The sequence below is a fragment of the Paramacrobiotus metropolitanus genome, unplaced genomic scaffold (genome assembly GCF_019649055.1).
Source record: "Paramacrobiotus metropolitanus isolate TYO unplaced genomic scaffold, Prichtersi_v1.0 Parri_scaffold0000002, whole genome shotgun sequence".
NCBI classification, from domain to species: domain Eukaryota; kingdom Metazoa; phylum Tardigrada; class Eutardigrada; order Parachela; family Macrobiotidae; genus Paramacrobiotus; species Paramacrobiotus metropolitanus.
In genome coordinates this window covers 1,174,132-1,190,811 of record NW_026570222.1, presented here as the reverse complement: position 1 = coordinate 1,190,811, position 16,680 = coordinate 1,174,132, and the positions used below count along the sequence as shown (strand labels likewise).

At 41.5% G+C, this 16,680-nt stretch overlaps 3 protein-coding genes across 5 annotated transcripts; 2 read left to right on the top strand and 1 right to left on the bottom strand.

Annotated features, from left to right (window-relative positions):
* Positions 1–141: 141 nt before the first annotated feature.
* Positions 142–10,157, top strand: LOC129582058 (rho family-interacting cell polarization regulator 2-like). Of its 2 annotated transcripts, none has more exons than XM_055473455.1 (17): positions 142–702; positions 4,462–4,778; positions 4,850–4,928; positions 5,017–5,070; positions 5,454–5,502; positions 5,593–5,754; positions 6,295–6,464; positions 6,543–6,691; positions 6,883–7,036; positions 7,098–7,349; positions 7,419–7,528; positions 7,863–8,091; positions 8,160–8,451; positions 8,545–8,688; positions 9,307–9,456; positions 9,519–9,743; positions 9,875–10,157. In XM_055473455.1, the coding sequence occupies exons 2-17, from the start codon at positions 4,504–4,506 to the stop codon at positions 9,949–9,951; spliced, it is 2,571 nt and encodes an 856-aa protein (XP_055329430.1). In that variant the 5' UTR covers positions 142–702; positions 4,462–4,503; the 3' UTR covers positions 9,952–10,157. The 2 variants fall into 2 exon arrangements, with proteins under 2 accessions (XP_055329430.1, XP_055329438.1); XM_055473463.1 differs by lacking the exon at positions 142–702 and adding an exon at positions 3,425–4,025.
* Positions 10,158–11,403: 1,246 nt separating this feature from the next.
* LOC129582048 (tetratricopeptide repeat protein 7B-like) lies at positions 11,404–15,163 on the top strand. Of its 2 annotated transcripts, none has more exons than XM_055473443.1 (4): positions 11,404–11,619; positions 11,975–12,247; positions 12,344–12,498; positions 12,587–15,163. In XM_055473443.1, exons 2-4 carry the CDS (start codon positions 12,085–12,087, stop codon positions 14,891–14,893), a joined length of 2,625 nt encoding a protein of 874 aa, XP_055329418.1. In that variant the 5' UTR covers positions 11,404–11,619; positions 11,975–12,084; the 3' UTR covers positions 14,894–15,163. The 2 variants fall into 2 exon arrangements, with proteins under 2 accessions (XP_055329418.1, XP_055329409.1); XM_055473434.1 differs by having other exon boundaries at positions 11,404–11,635.
* A 106-nt stretch (positions 15,164–15,269) lies between these two features.
* Positions 15,270–16,538, bottom strand: LOC129588362 (uncharacterized). The gene is made up of 3 exons (XM_055482549.1): positions 16,320–16,538; positions 16,100–16,170; positions 15,270–15,910 (listed from the first exon to the last, which is right to left on the bottom strand). Exons 2-3 carry the CDS (start codon positions 16,166–16,168, stop codon positions 15,611–15,613), a joined length of 369 nt encoding a protein of 122 aa, XP_055338524.1. The 5' UTR covers positions 16,169–16,170; positions 16,320–16,538; the 3' UTR covers positions 15,270–15,610.
* Positions 16,539–16,680: the final 142 nt, after the last annotated feature.

Here is a 16,680-nt window from a genome sequence, read left to right as displayed (position 1 = left end):
ACACTACTACGTAGAACGTACGTGCTCTGTTCCCATACTGACTTCGCCACAACACACGATGGCACGAACTGTGATTTCGAGTGGTAATCACTGCGACTACCATGTTGTAATAAGTAGTACTGTAAGTCCTGGTCTGTATTGTACAAGTATTAATTTAGTAAGTATCCCCTTTCGCAATGAGTCTCAGTTCCGAGACAAACTTTTCAAAAAAACGGAGAAGATCGTTTGATGGATTGCTTGTGGACGTTGATACTTTTGTTTTAAGTGTTTACGTTTTCTGGTTAGCCGTTATTCATATACTTTTTTCTCATTGTGACCTGCTTTTCATGAGCAGATAAGATGGTGTTCATCTCAGATGTTCGTGAAAGTTGAAGGATGCTTTACGGTTTACATCTCAGTTTATGGAAGGAATGAGTCCAAATGTCCCAAGTAATGATGTTTGAGTGCCCGTTTTGGATTTGATAACGCCTCAACCGCTGCTTTAATAATCACAAGTCCTTAACACTTGTCGTTCTGAAAACTGGACAGCTGGAACTCCATTTAGATCTTGATTATTTATGACTGGGGAGAAAAAAGTTGAACGTAGAATTTTGCTCGGTACTCTCCAGTCAGCTCATCCGTGCCACTCAGCCGTGCCAGACTGTACAATTTCGTCCCTACAGGGCGGATTTGAAAGCCCCTCCGGGTACCGTTCTTCTTAAGGTAAGGCATTGGGGTATTGTCACTGTTTGTGTGAACAGAACACTGAAGCGCTTCAGATTTTAATTTTTTCCTTCACTATTCTATATTCGAACTTGCCACCTTTTTATGATATTGTATACTTCATGCGAATCCAGTTTCTGAAAAGAAATGCTCTCGTGTGGATTTGTTAATCGCAATATGATCCTTGTGAGAAGATGAACTGATATGGGCCATAATTGATAATTTACTGCAAATGTTACTATTACAGCGCGGCATGTTACTTTTACGTTTTACTCGTTCTTTCCGCTGAAGCGTTATTTTACCAATCCGCATCTTTATTCAAGCCATCAATAACAAAATCACAGCAGAGCTGCCAAGAAAAACAACATCGGGTACTAATCATTCCCGACCAGCCAACCCAAAAGCTGAAAAACGTTATTTTACCTATACTGTATGTGTAATTATGTACTGGGTCTCCTTTACGTGTTAAACAGCTTTTTATAACTTAAATTTTCAAAAGCTTTTCATCGGCGCTTTGATCTGTTTTCCACGTTGTCAGATTACAGTAGTTTGTAAAACACTAAATCTGGATTGCTGGATGAAGAACGCCCGATCTTTTAGTTGCGGTAAGCGCCAGTGAATTTGAAGCATGTACGAGTATTACTTACTACTTACCTCATTTACTACGTAGTACGTTGTAGTTTGCTGCCAACCTGTAAGCTGTAAGGTCTGCGCTAACTAGTTAGTGAATTTTGCAAGGTTATTTATGAATTTACCAAGTTGTTACGTTAAAAACGGCCTGAGCTATAATTTTTATGGATAATAACTATGATTTAAATTTCAACTGAAATCGCAGTTCCATCAGATATGAACTACGCACTTAATACACTGCCTTTTTACTGTAAAAAAACGTGGAAAAGTATGATAGAAATATCTTGACCAAATAGGTACTTTTTATCGTTTGCAGTGTGCTGTGGTCACTGCTCCTCACTGAAAAGAAAATAATGGTTTAGCTTGAACTAAATTTTTAGCGTTTGTTTCGAGACATTCGATGGGAAATCTTTTAGTTTTGAATACCTATGCCGTCTTTACGAAAGTCTTCGCTGGTGTTTATTAGGCAGAGGTTGAGGAACCAGAATTAATACCATAATTTATTGGGTTAAAAAATCAGAGAAGTAAAACTGCAAGAATGATTAATGGATAAATTTTCTTCTAACTTTCTGGAATTGAACCTTTTCTCGGTTTGCTTGTGTGTAAATACTAAATTAAACTTACCCTTATTAATTACTTACATACGTGCTCGCAGTCACATGCATCCTTGTGATTGCGCATTTTTGCTGGGACATAAGTTAATGCTGTGAATCCTCTGAATGGACATTTGTTGTCATTACAGGCGTTATGTATCTGGTTGTCACCTTGTGAAGACAAAGACCGACGAATGCTATTTTGAATATCAAGGTGTCGGCATCCGTCGTCTTAAATCTGTGTTTACTTTTTGAAATTGCTCTCTAGCGGTATGAAGTATGAATTGTACCATAGTGTGGTATGCGTAGATGTCTGCTCAGTCGGATAAAGATGGTACACATTACAATTGCGCTTCGTTGGTACTATAACAGGTATTACTGTACATAGGTCCAGTATACGTAGCTATATGATTCTGAAACCGGTTTCGTGCAAAATTTGGTCACGTCCTATTCGGTACCTAACGTTTAATGTTACAGCTGGATTATGTAAAGCAGTTTATGTAGCAGGCTGTTTTTCGTGATTAATTTGGATTGTTTCAAGTATTTTAAATTGTTGGTATTTAGATAGTGGATTGTCAGTATTTTCCTTTGATTATGTTAGTGGAGCAAGTGTAAAATTAAAGTACTAACTACTTTTTCATATACTCGTAGTGTCGTAGACATGGTAATACATGCCTGATTCCTCACTGCAGCACCGTATTAATATCATCACTATTACAAGTGTCCTAACATCGTAAGTGTAATGTGATACCAATCTGCGCATTGGTTCGAAAATGCACACACTTGACTTTCGAGCGATTAGTAATTCCCCATGAACTCTTCCTCCGGTCAGCTTGCAATATTTACGAATTATGATTGATCATACTACGTTTGTGCAAAGTGATCGAGATTAGGCCAGTAGCTTTTACGATTGTGCAGCGGGGCTGTTGTGCATATTGCGAGTTCGTCTTGGTTAACGATGCGTTTACTAGAGAGTAGGGTCAGTTTACCCTCTGGCGAGGTTCGACTGCTGCTGTAAATGACCATTTCCGGTAAGAACGCTCGTCCGAGGAACACGCGCCAGTCTGGAGTGTTTTATCATTCAGAATGCGATTCTTCTCCTTAGGCACCTGTTGCTTTTAATTGTTTATGCATATGGAATGATTTCGCTTTCCTCCTGGACATAGCGACCGGCGTCTGTTGCTTTCGTTAAGTAATTTGATAATAAATGTATTACAACAAGCTGCTTGTGAGCATGGATACGTCCTTTGTCTGCTGCATGGTAAAGGTTTGGAATGCATAAAATTTATGGAGTTTTAATATGTCTGGAAACTCGGTTCTCAAATAGTGTCTGAACATATTCTGTCAGCGAGTGACGTAAGTATTAATTGTTACAATCGATTTCTGATAGGCGGCTGTAGATCCTCTGAATCCGCTTTCTGGTTGAAATAGTTATGGCACTTGCGGCGCTTATATAGAATCATGTTTAATTTTTAACTATTAACTGTAAGTAGTGTACCAGCGCTTGCAGTTATTGTTAATCGGGTGGCTATTGCCAATAAAGTTGATCACAGATATAAGAGTACGAAGTTCTGAAAGTGTAACTACGTACATACCGAATTTTAAGCGGGTGTTGTTTTGGCCTTTGCGTATTGTTCAAACAGTGTTTCTCTCCATCGCCTACTGCCAGTCTCAATACGTTTCAAAAACTTTTAATAGTGTGGCTTTTTGAAAACATTTTTTTGACATTTTTATATTGACTGTTGTCTTTCATAATTTCATCACAGTTATTCTTAATTTGTCTCGATCACCAAGGCTTGTGGCTAGTGGAGCCTGATTCGCAGCAAGTGTAGAATATCCGTTTGGTGGAACCAGTTATGCCGTTTGACGTAGATATTATGCCGTTTGCCGTGGATACCCCGAGGGTTGCAGATTTTGATGCCCACGTTGCCGAGCTCTAGATCTGTTAATGCAGCTCACTCATGATTCTGGTTTTACTTTTTTATTAATAGTATGATTAGTTATTGTTCGTTTTCGCCTTCGAAGCCTGGTCAGTTGTAGTTTTTTCAGTATTCGCGATTTCCTGTTCGTCAGTCACATTACGCGCCAACTGTAGACGAGGTAATATAGGATTTGGTTATGAACTTGCGATGTTATCGGTAGTAGAAATTGTTGATCAAAACTACCGTAGCTGAAGATAATCATACGAACAGCTTGTCGTTTTGAACCCCCTTAACTGATACTTTATTTGTGATGTAGCTGAAATATGGTAGTCATTTGCTGCAGGTAACTGCACTTGATTTTGGCACGAGCATTCGTTTTGTCCATTTTTGTGCATACATTGGATTTGTTATCTTGGTTATGTCACTATCAGAACATGCTGTATATCCCTGTAGCCGATGCGGAAAATGCTTGGACATGCTCAGTTTCGGTTATTAGCCGTGGGGGTCAAGTGAAGGAGTCAATTGTTTTTTGCCGAGTGATTCCCGGAACTCCAGCGATATACTAGTAATTTGCATCGCTGAAACGGGTGTACTTATAATGTTGGTGATTATAGATTGACAACAGTCAGGGTCCATGAGGAACGATTATAACCGCAATGTCCTCCCTGACAGACCGTCGCCGTTTAAAATTCCCTGAACTTCCTGAAGGAAACGGTGTATCGCGAAGCCGATCCTTTGCAGGATTTCTCAACCGTTCTTTATCGCGCAAGGAATCAATGAATCAGCAGTCGACAACGACGGTATTAGGACAAGATTATCGTGTTTTGGCACATCGTGCTGCGGATAAGAGAATGAAGAGTGTTAAAGCACCTAAAACGCCTCGACCTACTCGCGCATTAACGATCATCGATTCATTGCGGTCGGGTTTGAAGTAAGCCGCTATTATATCTTTGTTGACTGCTTGGAATTATTGTGCTGTAAAAATTCCTTATCCGTGTTTAGAGAGTGCATTTTATTAACCAACGACGATATGAAGGGACTGACGAGCGGAAACGAACGGATATGCATCCAGAATTCTCAAGTAAGTCAGCGGCGATGAATATGTTGTGCACATGTGTGTAAGCAAAGTATGACTGGTTAATTGGGTTAGTAATATGGGTTAATTGCAGCAACTGAAAGCAGCTGATCGATATCTGAAACGGCTGGAACTGCAATTGAGCAAGGTGAGTCTAGGAGATGACGTGCGTGACACTTGAATTGAGCAGTAAATTAATCATACGTTTTTTTCTTTGATCCGCTAAATGCTGACATTAGACTGAATTTTGATTATGAAAACATTCTGATAAATGGTTGAGGTTTGAGATATAACCACCTTGATTGTAATAGGCTCTTTCTATAACCTCGCACCCATTTGTAAAATGGTATGCGATCATCCTATGATTATCTCCAGAAATTGGTTACAGTAGGTAAAACAGTTCGATTGAGCATTCTTTCGAATGAGCACATTCAAAGCTTTTAGTATAAGCATAGTATTGGTTAGTTTTGATAAGGAATAGTTAAAGTTTCTTATACGAATGTAACAATCTGTGGTTGTGTGGTTTCGCAGCTGGAAGAGCTAAGCGAAAATTACGTGGTTCAATGCAAACTACGAGAAGGTACGTTATATTACAGTGCCGTTTGCTTCAGAGTATGTTGATGTTTGCCCATTATGTATGCTGTACCTATTTGTTTTGCTTTATGAATAGGTGTGCGAAGCATGGCGCAGGCATACCGACTGTCAACCGGAAAAGAGCGCGACAGTGCTTTGGGAAAAGTCAAAGCCGGATATAAGGAATGCACGCAGAACATGTGCGCTCTGGAGGCGCAGCTGGAGCAGATGATGGGTAGCCTGGAAATGCGGATGAAAGGCATGTACCAGTATCAGTGAGAAAGTACAGTCTGCCTGTCTGCATTTAGACGCCATGCCATTGTTGCTTGGCATGGCGTCTGAAATGCACAACGACTGTTGCTTTCCATAAATTGTTGCTTTCCATAAACGTTCTAAAAGGTAAAGAAATAAATTATTCTCGGACTTCCTCACATATTTCAACTTTGGCTGAGCAGATGATTTTGTAAAAACATTTGCGTTTTACGATTTTCCGATAAAATAATGTAATAACATGTTACATTATTTGTATTGCAATAATATGTTACTTGCGTCACAAGTAACATTTTAAACGCAAATGTTGTTACAAAATCATTCTTGCGTAGTATCATTAATATGTCCATCAAAATAATAAAATTCAAGCGCGGGCACACTGCTTCACAGTTAAAATTTGAACATAAAAAAATATGCACGTATTAACTTAATGGTTTTCGACTAAAATTTTGGTTCTAAATTTTGCTTTTTAATAAGAAGATACTGGTATACTGCATCGAGCTCTGCTTAATTTTTTTGCATTTGTTAGGCATCGCCGGTTTTGCACGCCTTTGTCCGGGTGATGTATTCGAGATCATTATTCGGCATGGCCCGCAAAAGTGGAAAAGTCGCGGCACGGTTAATAAAGACGCTACGCAAACATGGGACCACGAGTCAGTCATTTTTAAGAGTTTACTGGGGGACATACTTCACGTGAAGGTGCGCCGGTCTTGTTCTCTTACAATTACTATACAAGCATGTAAAAATTGTTTACTTGTCATCGTTTCTTGAAACCAGGCATCTGAAGTTAGGACACTGGGAAATCGTGTCATTGTGGGCAATAAACATTGCGAGACGAAGGATCTGTTTAGCGCCCATCACCAGATTATGACCATTAGTCTTAATTCCAATGGTTCTCTCAAGTTGAATCTCGTTATAACATGGAAGTGAGTTTAGTGCATACGTATGGTTAGATGTTTTATTTACCTGTTTATTCCGAAAGTGATTTAACGCGTATTTATGCTTAGTGAGCATACACATGCATTTAATTCATACTGCTCATGCAGCGTTCCGTGATTTGATAATTGAAGTTATAGCGAATTTGGTAATTTTGCAATGCATTATACGGCTGTTGCAGCCCATTGGATGGCGTTGCTGACGATTTCATATGGAGTCCGTGGATGCTGAAGGCTTCGTCCGAGCCTTTCAAGCTGAAAAAACCTCTGTCAACTGTCAATAGTTTTGCCAGCAGCGATCGGCTACCAAGTCTGCATAGCGCCAGCATGAAGCAGGCATGTTTATTGTTGTTTTTTATGCCTTGATCGTTTCAGTTTTAGATCTTTGGTTTTATAGGCCTTATCTCAACGTGACTCAGTGTGCAGCACCATGAGTATTTGCAGTGATCGGCGTTCTTCTACTTCCCCGAAAACTGAGGGAAGCCGTAATGGCAGTTCTAGTCCATCCAACATGTCAGTAGTGTCTGGCCATAATAGTCTTGAAACTGTGATTCGTTCCGTGATGACTGCGCTGGAAGAGTTTCGCGATCATTATCCACAGCTCAGTAAACTGGAAGAACAGATTTTACGGATCGAGAAAATGCTTCTGGTATGTTGATGTGCTTGATACATACTGAGTGAATGGTGAGAAATTGGACCGTTATGTATTGCGATGTAGCCAGCGGAGCAGAACGGACATTTTTCGAGAGGGTCTAATCTGAGTATTTCCGTGGAAAGTGCGCTGGACTGTTTTGATTTTTTAAATGATGTGGAAGATTCTGATATCGGGTAAGCGCTATGCATTATGGATGCATTTGATAGGCTTTTAAAATTTCGCTACTTTAATATAGCATAATGATGATTTCGGGATAATACAGATAACAGACAATAACTGCTGACTGCGAAATTTAATACTTTGATTATATATTTGTATGTCGACCGGATCTTTAATTTTTAAATATTATCAGAATTTACGACATAGCTCTATATTAAAAAACTTTGAGTGATTTTGACCACAAACAGTTATTCCAGCGTTAGTTGTCGATTACTTTCATATTTTAAATTACGTAAGTAATTAATCTGGTAGAGATACCTTGGGAGTGATTATGTTGCTGGATTATAGAACCGTTGACCGAAAATTGTCTTCTGGAATACGGCAAAAAAACGCGGACATCCAAAGAGATACAGAAGGGCATAAATCGAAAACAGTTGACTCTGGAATCGAATCTCTTGAACATAATCTAAAAAGTTCCGACGAGAAATTGTCCCCACTGAGGAACGCCTCATCCGGATGCGAGCAAATAGATTTGGCTCTTATTCAACATCTCTTATACTGTGATACTCTTCTTGAAGTAAGCATGAATTGGTTTTTGCTGCTCATTAAAGTGCGAACATAGGTCTACTTTCGGGTTTTTATTAGTCTCTTGGATCTTCCGGACCGCTGAAATATGGGGAGAATCGTGCAATTCGTCATTTACAGACCCAGACGGATATTTTGGAAATTTTCGTCAAGCTAATTGCAGATCCGGTTATTCTGGATGATTTTACAACATTAATGCGTGACATAACCGAAAAACAGCGCTTGCATCTGTTGTGGGAACAATGTGCCGGTGGGCACTACTTGAACACATCTGCCGACTCTGTTGTTACGCAGCTCAAGGCGCGCTACGTTCATTTCCTGAAAACGTTTACTGAGACCGAGCGTCAGGACGGTGAGTGATTATGTGATACAATTTGAACTTTGTGAGGTTACTGACTCATGTTAGATAGGCACCGGAAACATCGATCGTTTTCTATGTTTATAGTGCTGGAGTTGTTAATTTGCCAGATGTTAGACAGGCCGGCCTACGATCCGTCAACCATTGTCACCGTCTTTCATTTTCTTTTTTTCCTAAAAGCGGATAACCACTGGGATGTGGAGGCTCTGTTGCTGAAGTTTTGCAACGACCGTATGTATCCGATGATGATAGTAAACTGTTTCAGAAAATTGGTGAATCATAAAACCATTCGTGATTCGAGCCCGCTGTGGTGAATAGACCATATTCCTTTCAGTGCCCCACCTTGAATTTGTTTCCCTGAAAATGATTTCTTTCCGGCTTTTTTGGTATTGTTGTTTAAAATTTGATTTTTTGGCTTTAAAATAGAAAGTACTTTCGTAGCGTAATAGAAAACAAAATGTTGAAGCGTTTCCTTGTGCCTAGTGTGAGTGCGTGATGAGAAATGATTCGCACAAAACATGGCTGACTATTAGCCATGGCGGCTGTAGTGCAGTGCCTCATATGGCCTGGTCATAGTGCTTTCACCGCTGACGACGCAATTTGACCAATTTCAAAAAATGGTTAACCATGTAATATGTGATGTTTAGACTTTAGACTACGTTTTGCTGTATCAGTAGACCAGTACATCCAAAAAAGCCGAGAGAAAATCAGTTTTGGGAAAAGTTATTTAAGATGGGGGTCATATTTAATAGCGGGCCATTTGAATATTTTTAGGAGTAGCAATTTGAACGAAAGTAAAATTAATTAATCAATGGTCTCAGAACGCGTGTTTTGTGTGTTAATTGGTAGTGAAAGTGCTTGGTTCATTGCAAAGCAAGGACATCAATGAAGTAGTGGAAACATTACGCAGCTTACGAGGCCGACCAGTGGATGCTGCATACGCGGTGCAGATTGCAGTGTGTTTACTGAACGACAATCAGGATGTTCAAGCTGCTGCTCGTGAGTTACAACGGTGCTTGTATTTTTTTGTTGGATAATCTCTAAATGGTATCACTTTGTAGGTGATTTTCTTATGACGAGCCACGGTGAGCTTTCTTTACGCAACTGGATGTTACGAACATATTCTACTGCACTGGAAGACGATCGCACGGAAATCCGCCGGGGCGCATGCCGCGCATTGGGCGTACTGAAAGCCACAGAGTGTGTGGAAGAACTGATTCATGTGATCGAGTTTGATTCCTCCAGTTCTGTGAAGGACGAGGCCAAGGAAGTGTTGGTATCTCTAGGTGAGCAGTGCAGTAATAGAACTACTGTGGTAAAACTTCCCAATATCCGCTCCATAATATTTACTGCGTTTTCTGTAGGAATTAAATTGACCTTGCTGAACTGATTTCTTACGCGTTGGGTATGTTCGCAGGTGAACCCGGCCGGCAGGCCCTGAGTTCCCTCCAACCAGCAAAGATTGTTGCCAGCGAATTTACTTTGCGAGTGTGACGTCCACATTACTTAATTCTTTTGTTGTAAATGCTGAGTTCGATGCAGACGCATTCAGGTTATTAACGTGCAGGGTTACGGGTTTTGTACCTTAATTATCACCAGTGTTAAGATGGATGTGGTAATTTTTAGATAAAAGTTTATGTACGTGCTCTTTCTTATTAAGTAATCTGCAGTTTATACAACGAATAAAACCTTTAAATCTTTTTCATCACAAGCATACTGAGATGACAGTTTTTTTGTCACTAAGTCTTTGTGATTGTACTGTTTGTACAAGACTGTACTAGCATGCAGTCACGAAAATCCTCATGTCGTATTGAACGGACAATGAATATATCGTACTTATCTACTGTAGTAAACTTACTGGTTAGAAGTTATTTATGGCGTCAAAGAAGTCTACTCCAGTAACGGAGAACGGCAACGATTCTGCATCATCTGCCGGGAAAACGTACGTAATGTACATACACTTCAACACCGCAATCGCGTTATTAGTCGGACAATAAAACAATCATAACAGTGACAACACACAATGTCAAACATCATCCACGCCCAACCCAAGGATCCACTCGATTTTTTCGCATAAGGAATTCTATTTTCCTCGACATGTCATCATTGTATATCCGTTTGCATGACTCGAAACACAAGCGCTGACGAGTCTGCCAGGGCTTCTCGTAATAGCGTTTTCTGCGTACCAGGTCGAAGATTTTCTCGTGCCCAAGAACTCTATCCATAAAAATCGCTGTAAAGACATTCCTAGCAAGTAATGTCCACTTACTGACCTGTTTAAAGCGCGCACGGCCTCATCAACTTTTCCGTCCCGTACTAAAACAGTTCTGGCAAAAAACTGGAAATGCTTTGGAGCCATGAAACTGTCTAGTTCAGTGTTCACGGAGCAAGTAGCGCGAACCGAAAACCTGTTTACATCAAACGCCCAGTTTAAAAATATGCTGCATGCAGATAAATCAGGAGTTCAAAGATTTCCTCGACTTTGTTTTCGCAAATACTTCATATAAACACCTTGTCTAATTTGAATTATTAATCGGGCACGCTGTTATGGTCACAGTGCAAAAACTACGTTGCAAGCAGCAAAATCAGTACTTCTATAGGATTCAGTCACTGCAACAGCACTGTACTTAATTCGACCATAATTATCATGTACGCGTAGTATGATGGTTTTGACTTCCGACTTACAAGGATGAAGGAGTAAGGAGTTATCGACGATCCATAGACTAAAAAAACTGAAGCCGGGTAAATCTGTTGTCCATAATAGTTAAAAATCAAATTATCTAAAATGAAAAATTAACAAAAATTTGTGATTAATGGCGTATTCATCAATAGACTCAATACGAACCATTAAACGATTCTTTTTGATTCATTCAAGTGCAAGTGCTTGCTGCGCCAAGAGGCGGTTACTTTTATAACATTCCCACTCTCCCAGTTTCCGATCCTGCCTGCGGTACACGCGGGCGAATGTTCCCTGTTTGGGTAGCAGCGGAGGCCCGAGTGTATTATAATGTACTTACAGTACGCACTTACCTTCCAGGCTCCAAGTCATCGCCAGGGCCTGCACTGTTCGGACGGAACTGAAGATTACTTAAATTCGATGCCGTTACTTATGCGTTTTAATTGTATCTCATATTCTCCTTGGGTAATTCGGAATTTATACAGGTGATGTTGATTAATGGTGAGTGTCTCAGTTTAAGCCTGTAGCACTGCTTAGAATTATCACTTTAATTTTCGGTTATGAATTGTCAACTGTGAATTCTGATAAGGTTGCTGATGTTTTATTGGTAGCTTTAAATTATAAATTAGGTATAAAACTATCGATGCTGGTTCCCTAATTAAAATTTTGTTTGAAATTTTTATATGAGCATTTCATTTGCCTTTATTGATTCGTTCGGCCGGATTGTTTTTTGTCTTGTGTTCTTGTTACTCTTGTATTCAACAAACCTGCTTTTCTTCGCGGGTTACGCGCGATTTGATTCGCTGAAATCTAAATCCAAGAGAGATTGTCCCTTTGCAGTTCACTAATGAGCCTGCGTGATGTTTTTCACTCTTGTGGCATGCTGCTGGATGGCACCGGACGGAGAGTAATTGAGGATTGCTGATGATCTGAAGTGTCCATTTCCACAAATGCCTCCTCCCGTGCAGCCTGCCAACGCTCGCACGGATATACCACTGACAACCATAAAATCACCAATTCGTGCGGAGCTGGAGAAACTGCGCCAGGAAGGACTGTGGGACAGGATTTTGGAATTGGCGTCGGAAAATCAAAAGGCACACCACTCATCCTTCGGTTCGTAATAGTTAGAACTGCACTGCGTTTGGTGTTAATTTCTGTTATTTCTAATATGTAATAAAGTTGTTGGTTTATCGCTACTGTTTGCTGCAGATCCTGTTGTGAGCTTCTATCAAGCCGAAGCGAGATTAGAGCAAATTGTGGATTTCCTCCGCGCGCAGCAGTTGACTGTGGTTCCGGATGAGTCTAAAAAAGCTTTAGTTGAAGTGAAGAATCTCTTCACACAGTTGCTAAAAACTCCGTTGCCTGTAAGGGTTACTCTTTGCCAACATAGTTTTGGCGTTCTCCTATTATTATTGCAATGTTCTGACATGGTTTGTTTTTTGTTTACTGCAGACGGAGACGGTACGCTTGGGATGGTTTCTTCTGGGGAAAACGTACTTCCTACTGGATGATTTCAAGCAGTGTAATATCAGCCTGGATAAAGGATACATTAGCGACATCGACATTTCCCATGAGACCAATCGGCGCAACCTGAAAACTATAGCCGAAGGGTTTTGCTTGAAAGGGTGTTGTTTGTGGAAGAATGCGACAGCGCTGACGACCAACGGTAAAGTGAAGCGAGAAGAAGTGGAGCGTATAATGAGCAATTTCGAGATTGCCAATGATCTGAGCTTGTCCTGCGGACAAATGGATATCTCCGTGCGGGAATCGCTCGGCCTTACCGGTGATCTGACACCATTTCAGCTCGGTGATCTTCTGGAAAGTGCACTGAAAAGAACGCCCAATATGTACGCAAAACATGGAATGTTGTCCAATGCACTGATTCGCTTCCGAGAGTCACTGCGGGCTATGGAGAGCCCCAGCACCCGCAAAGTGCGGCTAACATTGGCCCGCCAGTTATTGGAGATGCTGCTGCGGGGCTATCTGGGCATTCATTATATTGGGCCCCGTTCCACTGAGCGCAAATATTCAACGGGTGCTGCCGGTACATCCGCCGCTCCTCGTCCCAAAAAGTACCTCCTCAACGGCAGTTTCATCCCGTTGGCCATATTAGAAGAGATTGTACTGCTTCTGTATATCTGCGAAGCCATAATCGTTCGTGATTTGGCCAGTCGCCCATTGGAAGATCCGATTTCGAAAAAATTGGTACTGATGAGTGCCACGGCAGTGGGTGACCTAGGAACAATTGCCTTCAGCCGACTGCACCACATTTCGTTGGGAATACCGTTTTTGGAACGAGCGGCGAAATCCTGCCCAAATTCACAGCACATCTGGCGGCAGTTCGCTATGAGTCTGATTGTGAAAAATGATTTCGGCAAGGCGCTTCATGTTATTGAACAGTTTTTTCGGTTCATGCCAAAAGACCGAACACTATTAGTTTTCGCGTCAAAAATCTGTTTAGATAATTTATCATTGTTGGACCGGGGAATTTTTTATGCCGAAGAAATGGCGAAATTGCCCGAGAAATCACGGCATACTGGGCGAGCTCGTATGGTGCTGGGAGTGGCGCATTCGCTGAAAGCCCTGAGAGCCCGTGATATCGAGCAGGAAGCCCTGGCGCGAGGTAAAGCGATTAGTTATCTCCTTCAGGCGGAGGCTGAAGATCCCGGTGATTACTTGATTCATTACCATTTGGCTCTGGAGTACTGTATGGATCGTAGGATGGATGATGCATTTCGCCAGATTAAAAAGTGCCTGAGAATGAATATGGATTACCTGCCGGCTCATCATTTGTTGGCTCTCATACTGTCATGCTCTCATCGTTATGAAGACGCTTTATCGGTCCTGGAGAAATGTGAAATAGAATTCTCCGAAGACGTGGAAATCGAATTAACCAAAATACGACTGCAGGCGAAAATTCAAGGTGCAGAAAACGCCTTGAAATCTTGTCGGCATTTATTGTGGTCTTGGAAGGCCGTGTATGAAAAGGACCTGCGAGAGGCTGAAAGGGAACGAATGCGCACAACTAGTCCCGAAGTGCCGTATCCAGTATCTCCCTTGGCGTATAATGCTCAATTTTCCCCGCTTCCGTTGACTTTTCCCAACAACAGTCTGACTGTAGCCAATCCAAAAATTTCCCCTTCCGGACCGGGAGGAGGAAGTGTTGACCGCGCCGATACGCTTTCATATCGGGCCGAATCGGGCATGACGTTACCGCGTGGTGAGGGTACTATTTCCGAAATGGCATCTACCACTGGAAGTTATCTGGCAAAGGCCAACGCACAGCGTGCATTTTCCAGTCAGCTGCATATATGGGTTCTGATGGCAGAGTTGTATTTGTCACTGGATCAGCCGGATAATGCAGTTGACTGTTTGTCGGAGGCTGCTATGGCGGGTCCACCTTCGTTTCTCGTTTTCTACTTACAGGGAAGTGTGTTGTTGAGAACAAAGGGACCATGCGCGGAAGCACGGCGGTTTTTCGAAAACGCCCTCGCTGTGAATCCGTGGCATGCACCGTCGCATATCCAGATCGGCTGGATGTTGCGAAAGGAAGGATACGATGATGAGGCTGAGCGGCACTTTAGGGAAGCCTTGCAGGGCGACTCCACTTGCTTTGAAGCCTGGGCAGCTCTAGGCGAATTGTATTTCGAGAAGGGAAACGACGAAATGGCCATGGAATATTTGGACCGCGCACGAAGAATGGAAATGTCGCAACCGATTCAGCCCTTTCATAGTTTTTCTCGGTGCATATCGTATTGATAAAGACATATAAACCCTTCGGTTTGTGTTCATCACAGGTCGTGTACAGCGGAAATCGGAGGTTTTCTTGCATATTTCCGTGGAGCTGTTGCTTAACTGTAGTTGTATTCAGTTTTCCGCTAAGTAGGCCTAACATCCGATGCGCATGTGTCCTGAATTTACTGGTGAATGTTTTTGTGATGTACGCAAGACGGGAATTTGTTCCTGGCTGATTTACTAGCATTCCTGTATAATCTGCAGCTTCACAAATGAGTTACGAAGTAAAAGTATTTGTGGAAAATGGGGAGTAAATTTCATGGCTTACTAAAATTTCCTTGCTCTAATAGACATATAAACTTACACATTAGTGACATTACTGTGACACTTAAGCAGAAACGGTAAAAAATTATGCGCCTGATTTTTATAATTATTGTAAGAATATAATACAACTTCCGACGAGATTTTAAAGCTCAAGATTTGGTACAAAACGAAAGTCCATTTGGCAAAGTTCGTTGGTTCAAAAGTCAACTGAACTTCTATTTGCCTAATTGTAAGCAAGCTCTACTCCATTCAGGCTATTGCACGTTCTACAATTACCGCATGACTACAAAAAAGAGGGATAGCAGAAAAACACTGTAGGAAAAGAATGCTGAAAATGAGTCAGAAACTTGGAACGATGAATCCCAGTACAAATCATGGTTCCGGGCCTCCGGCTAACCCGTATCGAAGAAATAATCCTCAAGATGAAATACAGTCGCATTTATCCTGCATGAACTGGTGATTCAGTCGCTTCTTGCACGTCAAACAAGTCCATCCGCGCGGCTTGTAGTGGAAGGTGCGATTCTGCAGTTTGAGAATGTTTTCAGCCGCTTCGATGTCGCTCTTCGTCGCGTCAGGCTCCAGCGTGATCACTTCCCAACAAGCACCGCATATCTGCGAAATTTCCTCGAACTCCTTTCGAGCGTTTTCGTTGTGGAAGACAGTTGGATGGTGGTGGCAATTGATACATTTCAGCTCCGATTTGGGTGTGGTCTTCCTCTGAAAGATAACAGCATTCATAAAAAAGCGACTAGCAATGGCTCAACGAGTGACGAGTGATACAATAGGAGAAAGCGCAGAAACATATCCAAGAAGTGATTTACTTCACTGTGGGGATTCTTTAATTTTGGCAGCCCTGACTCTTGAACAGTGAGCGAAGCTATGGAATGTTATAAGAGACGAACTTACCTTTTCGTCGACTTCGTTTTTCAAGCGCATCATGGCTGCCATCATTTCCATCTGAGCATTATCAGCCATAACTGAAATAAAAAGCTATTGCACTTTTTTGACAAACCGAATCGTTACGCTGGCAAGTGGCAAGATAGTGCGACTAATTTTTTAGATCACTGGAATTTCTGACAAAGAAATGACCGCAACCACACCACATATTAAACTACTGTCGAATTACCTGTCAACTGTCAAGTCAGAGTAATGCGAGAAACAGTAAAGGCGAATTTGGCAGAAAGCCGACAGACGATGAACCAGAGCAACTTAAGAAGAATGATATTATGCTGCAAGTCTGCAACAAGTCCGAAAACTGCCTTGAACAGCCCGAATAACTAATGTCGAAGAACAAAGAACAGCCGGTGCATTCTATCCAGAATACTGATGAGTTTTGCGATCATTACAGTATTAAGTAAGTACTAAGTTGAATTTAGGTTTAGGGGGCATCCATAAATTACGTACGCAGAAAACCACGATTTTTTCACCCCTCCCTCCCCCTTCGTAGCGGTCCGTCACATTTGCTTGACCCCTCCCCCCTGGTTCGT

Bases quoted from the DNA above. Each gene is read 5' to 3' on its own strand.
- LOC129582058 (XM_055473455.1), top strand. From the start codon at position 4,504: ATGTCCTCCCTGACAGACCGTCGCCGTTTAAAATTCCCTGAACTTCCT. The intron at 4,929-5,016 runs GTAAGTCAGCGG...GGTTAATTGCAG, and splicing joins TATGCATCCAGAATTCTCAA to CAACTGAAAGCAGCTGATCG. The intron at 8,092-8,159 runs GTAAGCATGAAT...GGTTTTTATTAG, and splicing joins ACTGTGATACTCTTCTTGAA to TCTCTTGGATCTTCCGGACC.
- LOC129582048 (XM_055473443.1), top strand. From the start codon at position 12,085: ATGCCTCCTCCCGTGCAGCCTGCCAACGCTCGCACGGATATACCACTG. The intron at 12,248-12,343 runs GTTCGTAATAGT...TGTTTGCTGCAG, and splicing joins GGCACACCACTCATCCTTCG to ATCCTGTTGTGAGCTTCTAT. The intron at 12,499-12,586 runs GTAAGGGTTACT...TGTTTACTGCAG, and splicing joins TGCTAAAAACTCCGTTGCCT to ACGGAGACGGTACGCTTGGG.
- LOC129588362 (XM_055482549.1), bottom strand. From the start codon at position 16,168: ATGGCTGATAATGCTCAGATGGAAATGATGGCAGCCATGATGCGCTTG. The intron at 15,911-16,099 runs GTAAGTTCGTCT...GTTATCTTTCAG, and splicing joins AAAACGAAGTCGACGAAAAG to AGGAAGACCACACCCAAATC.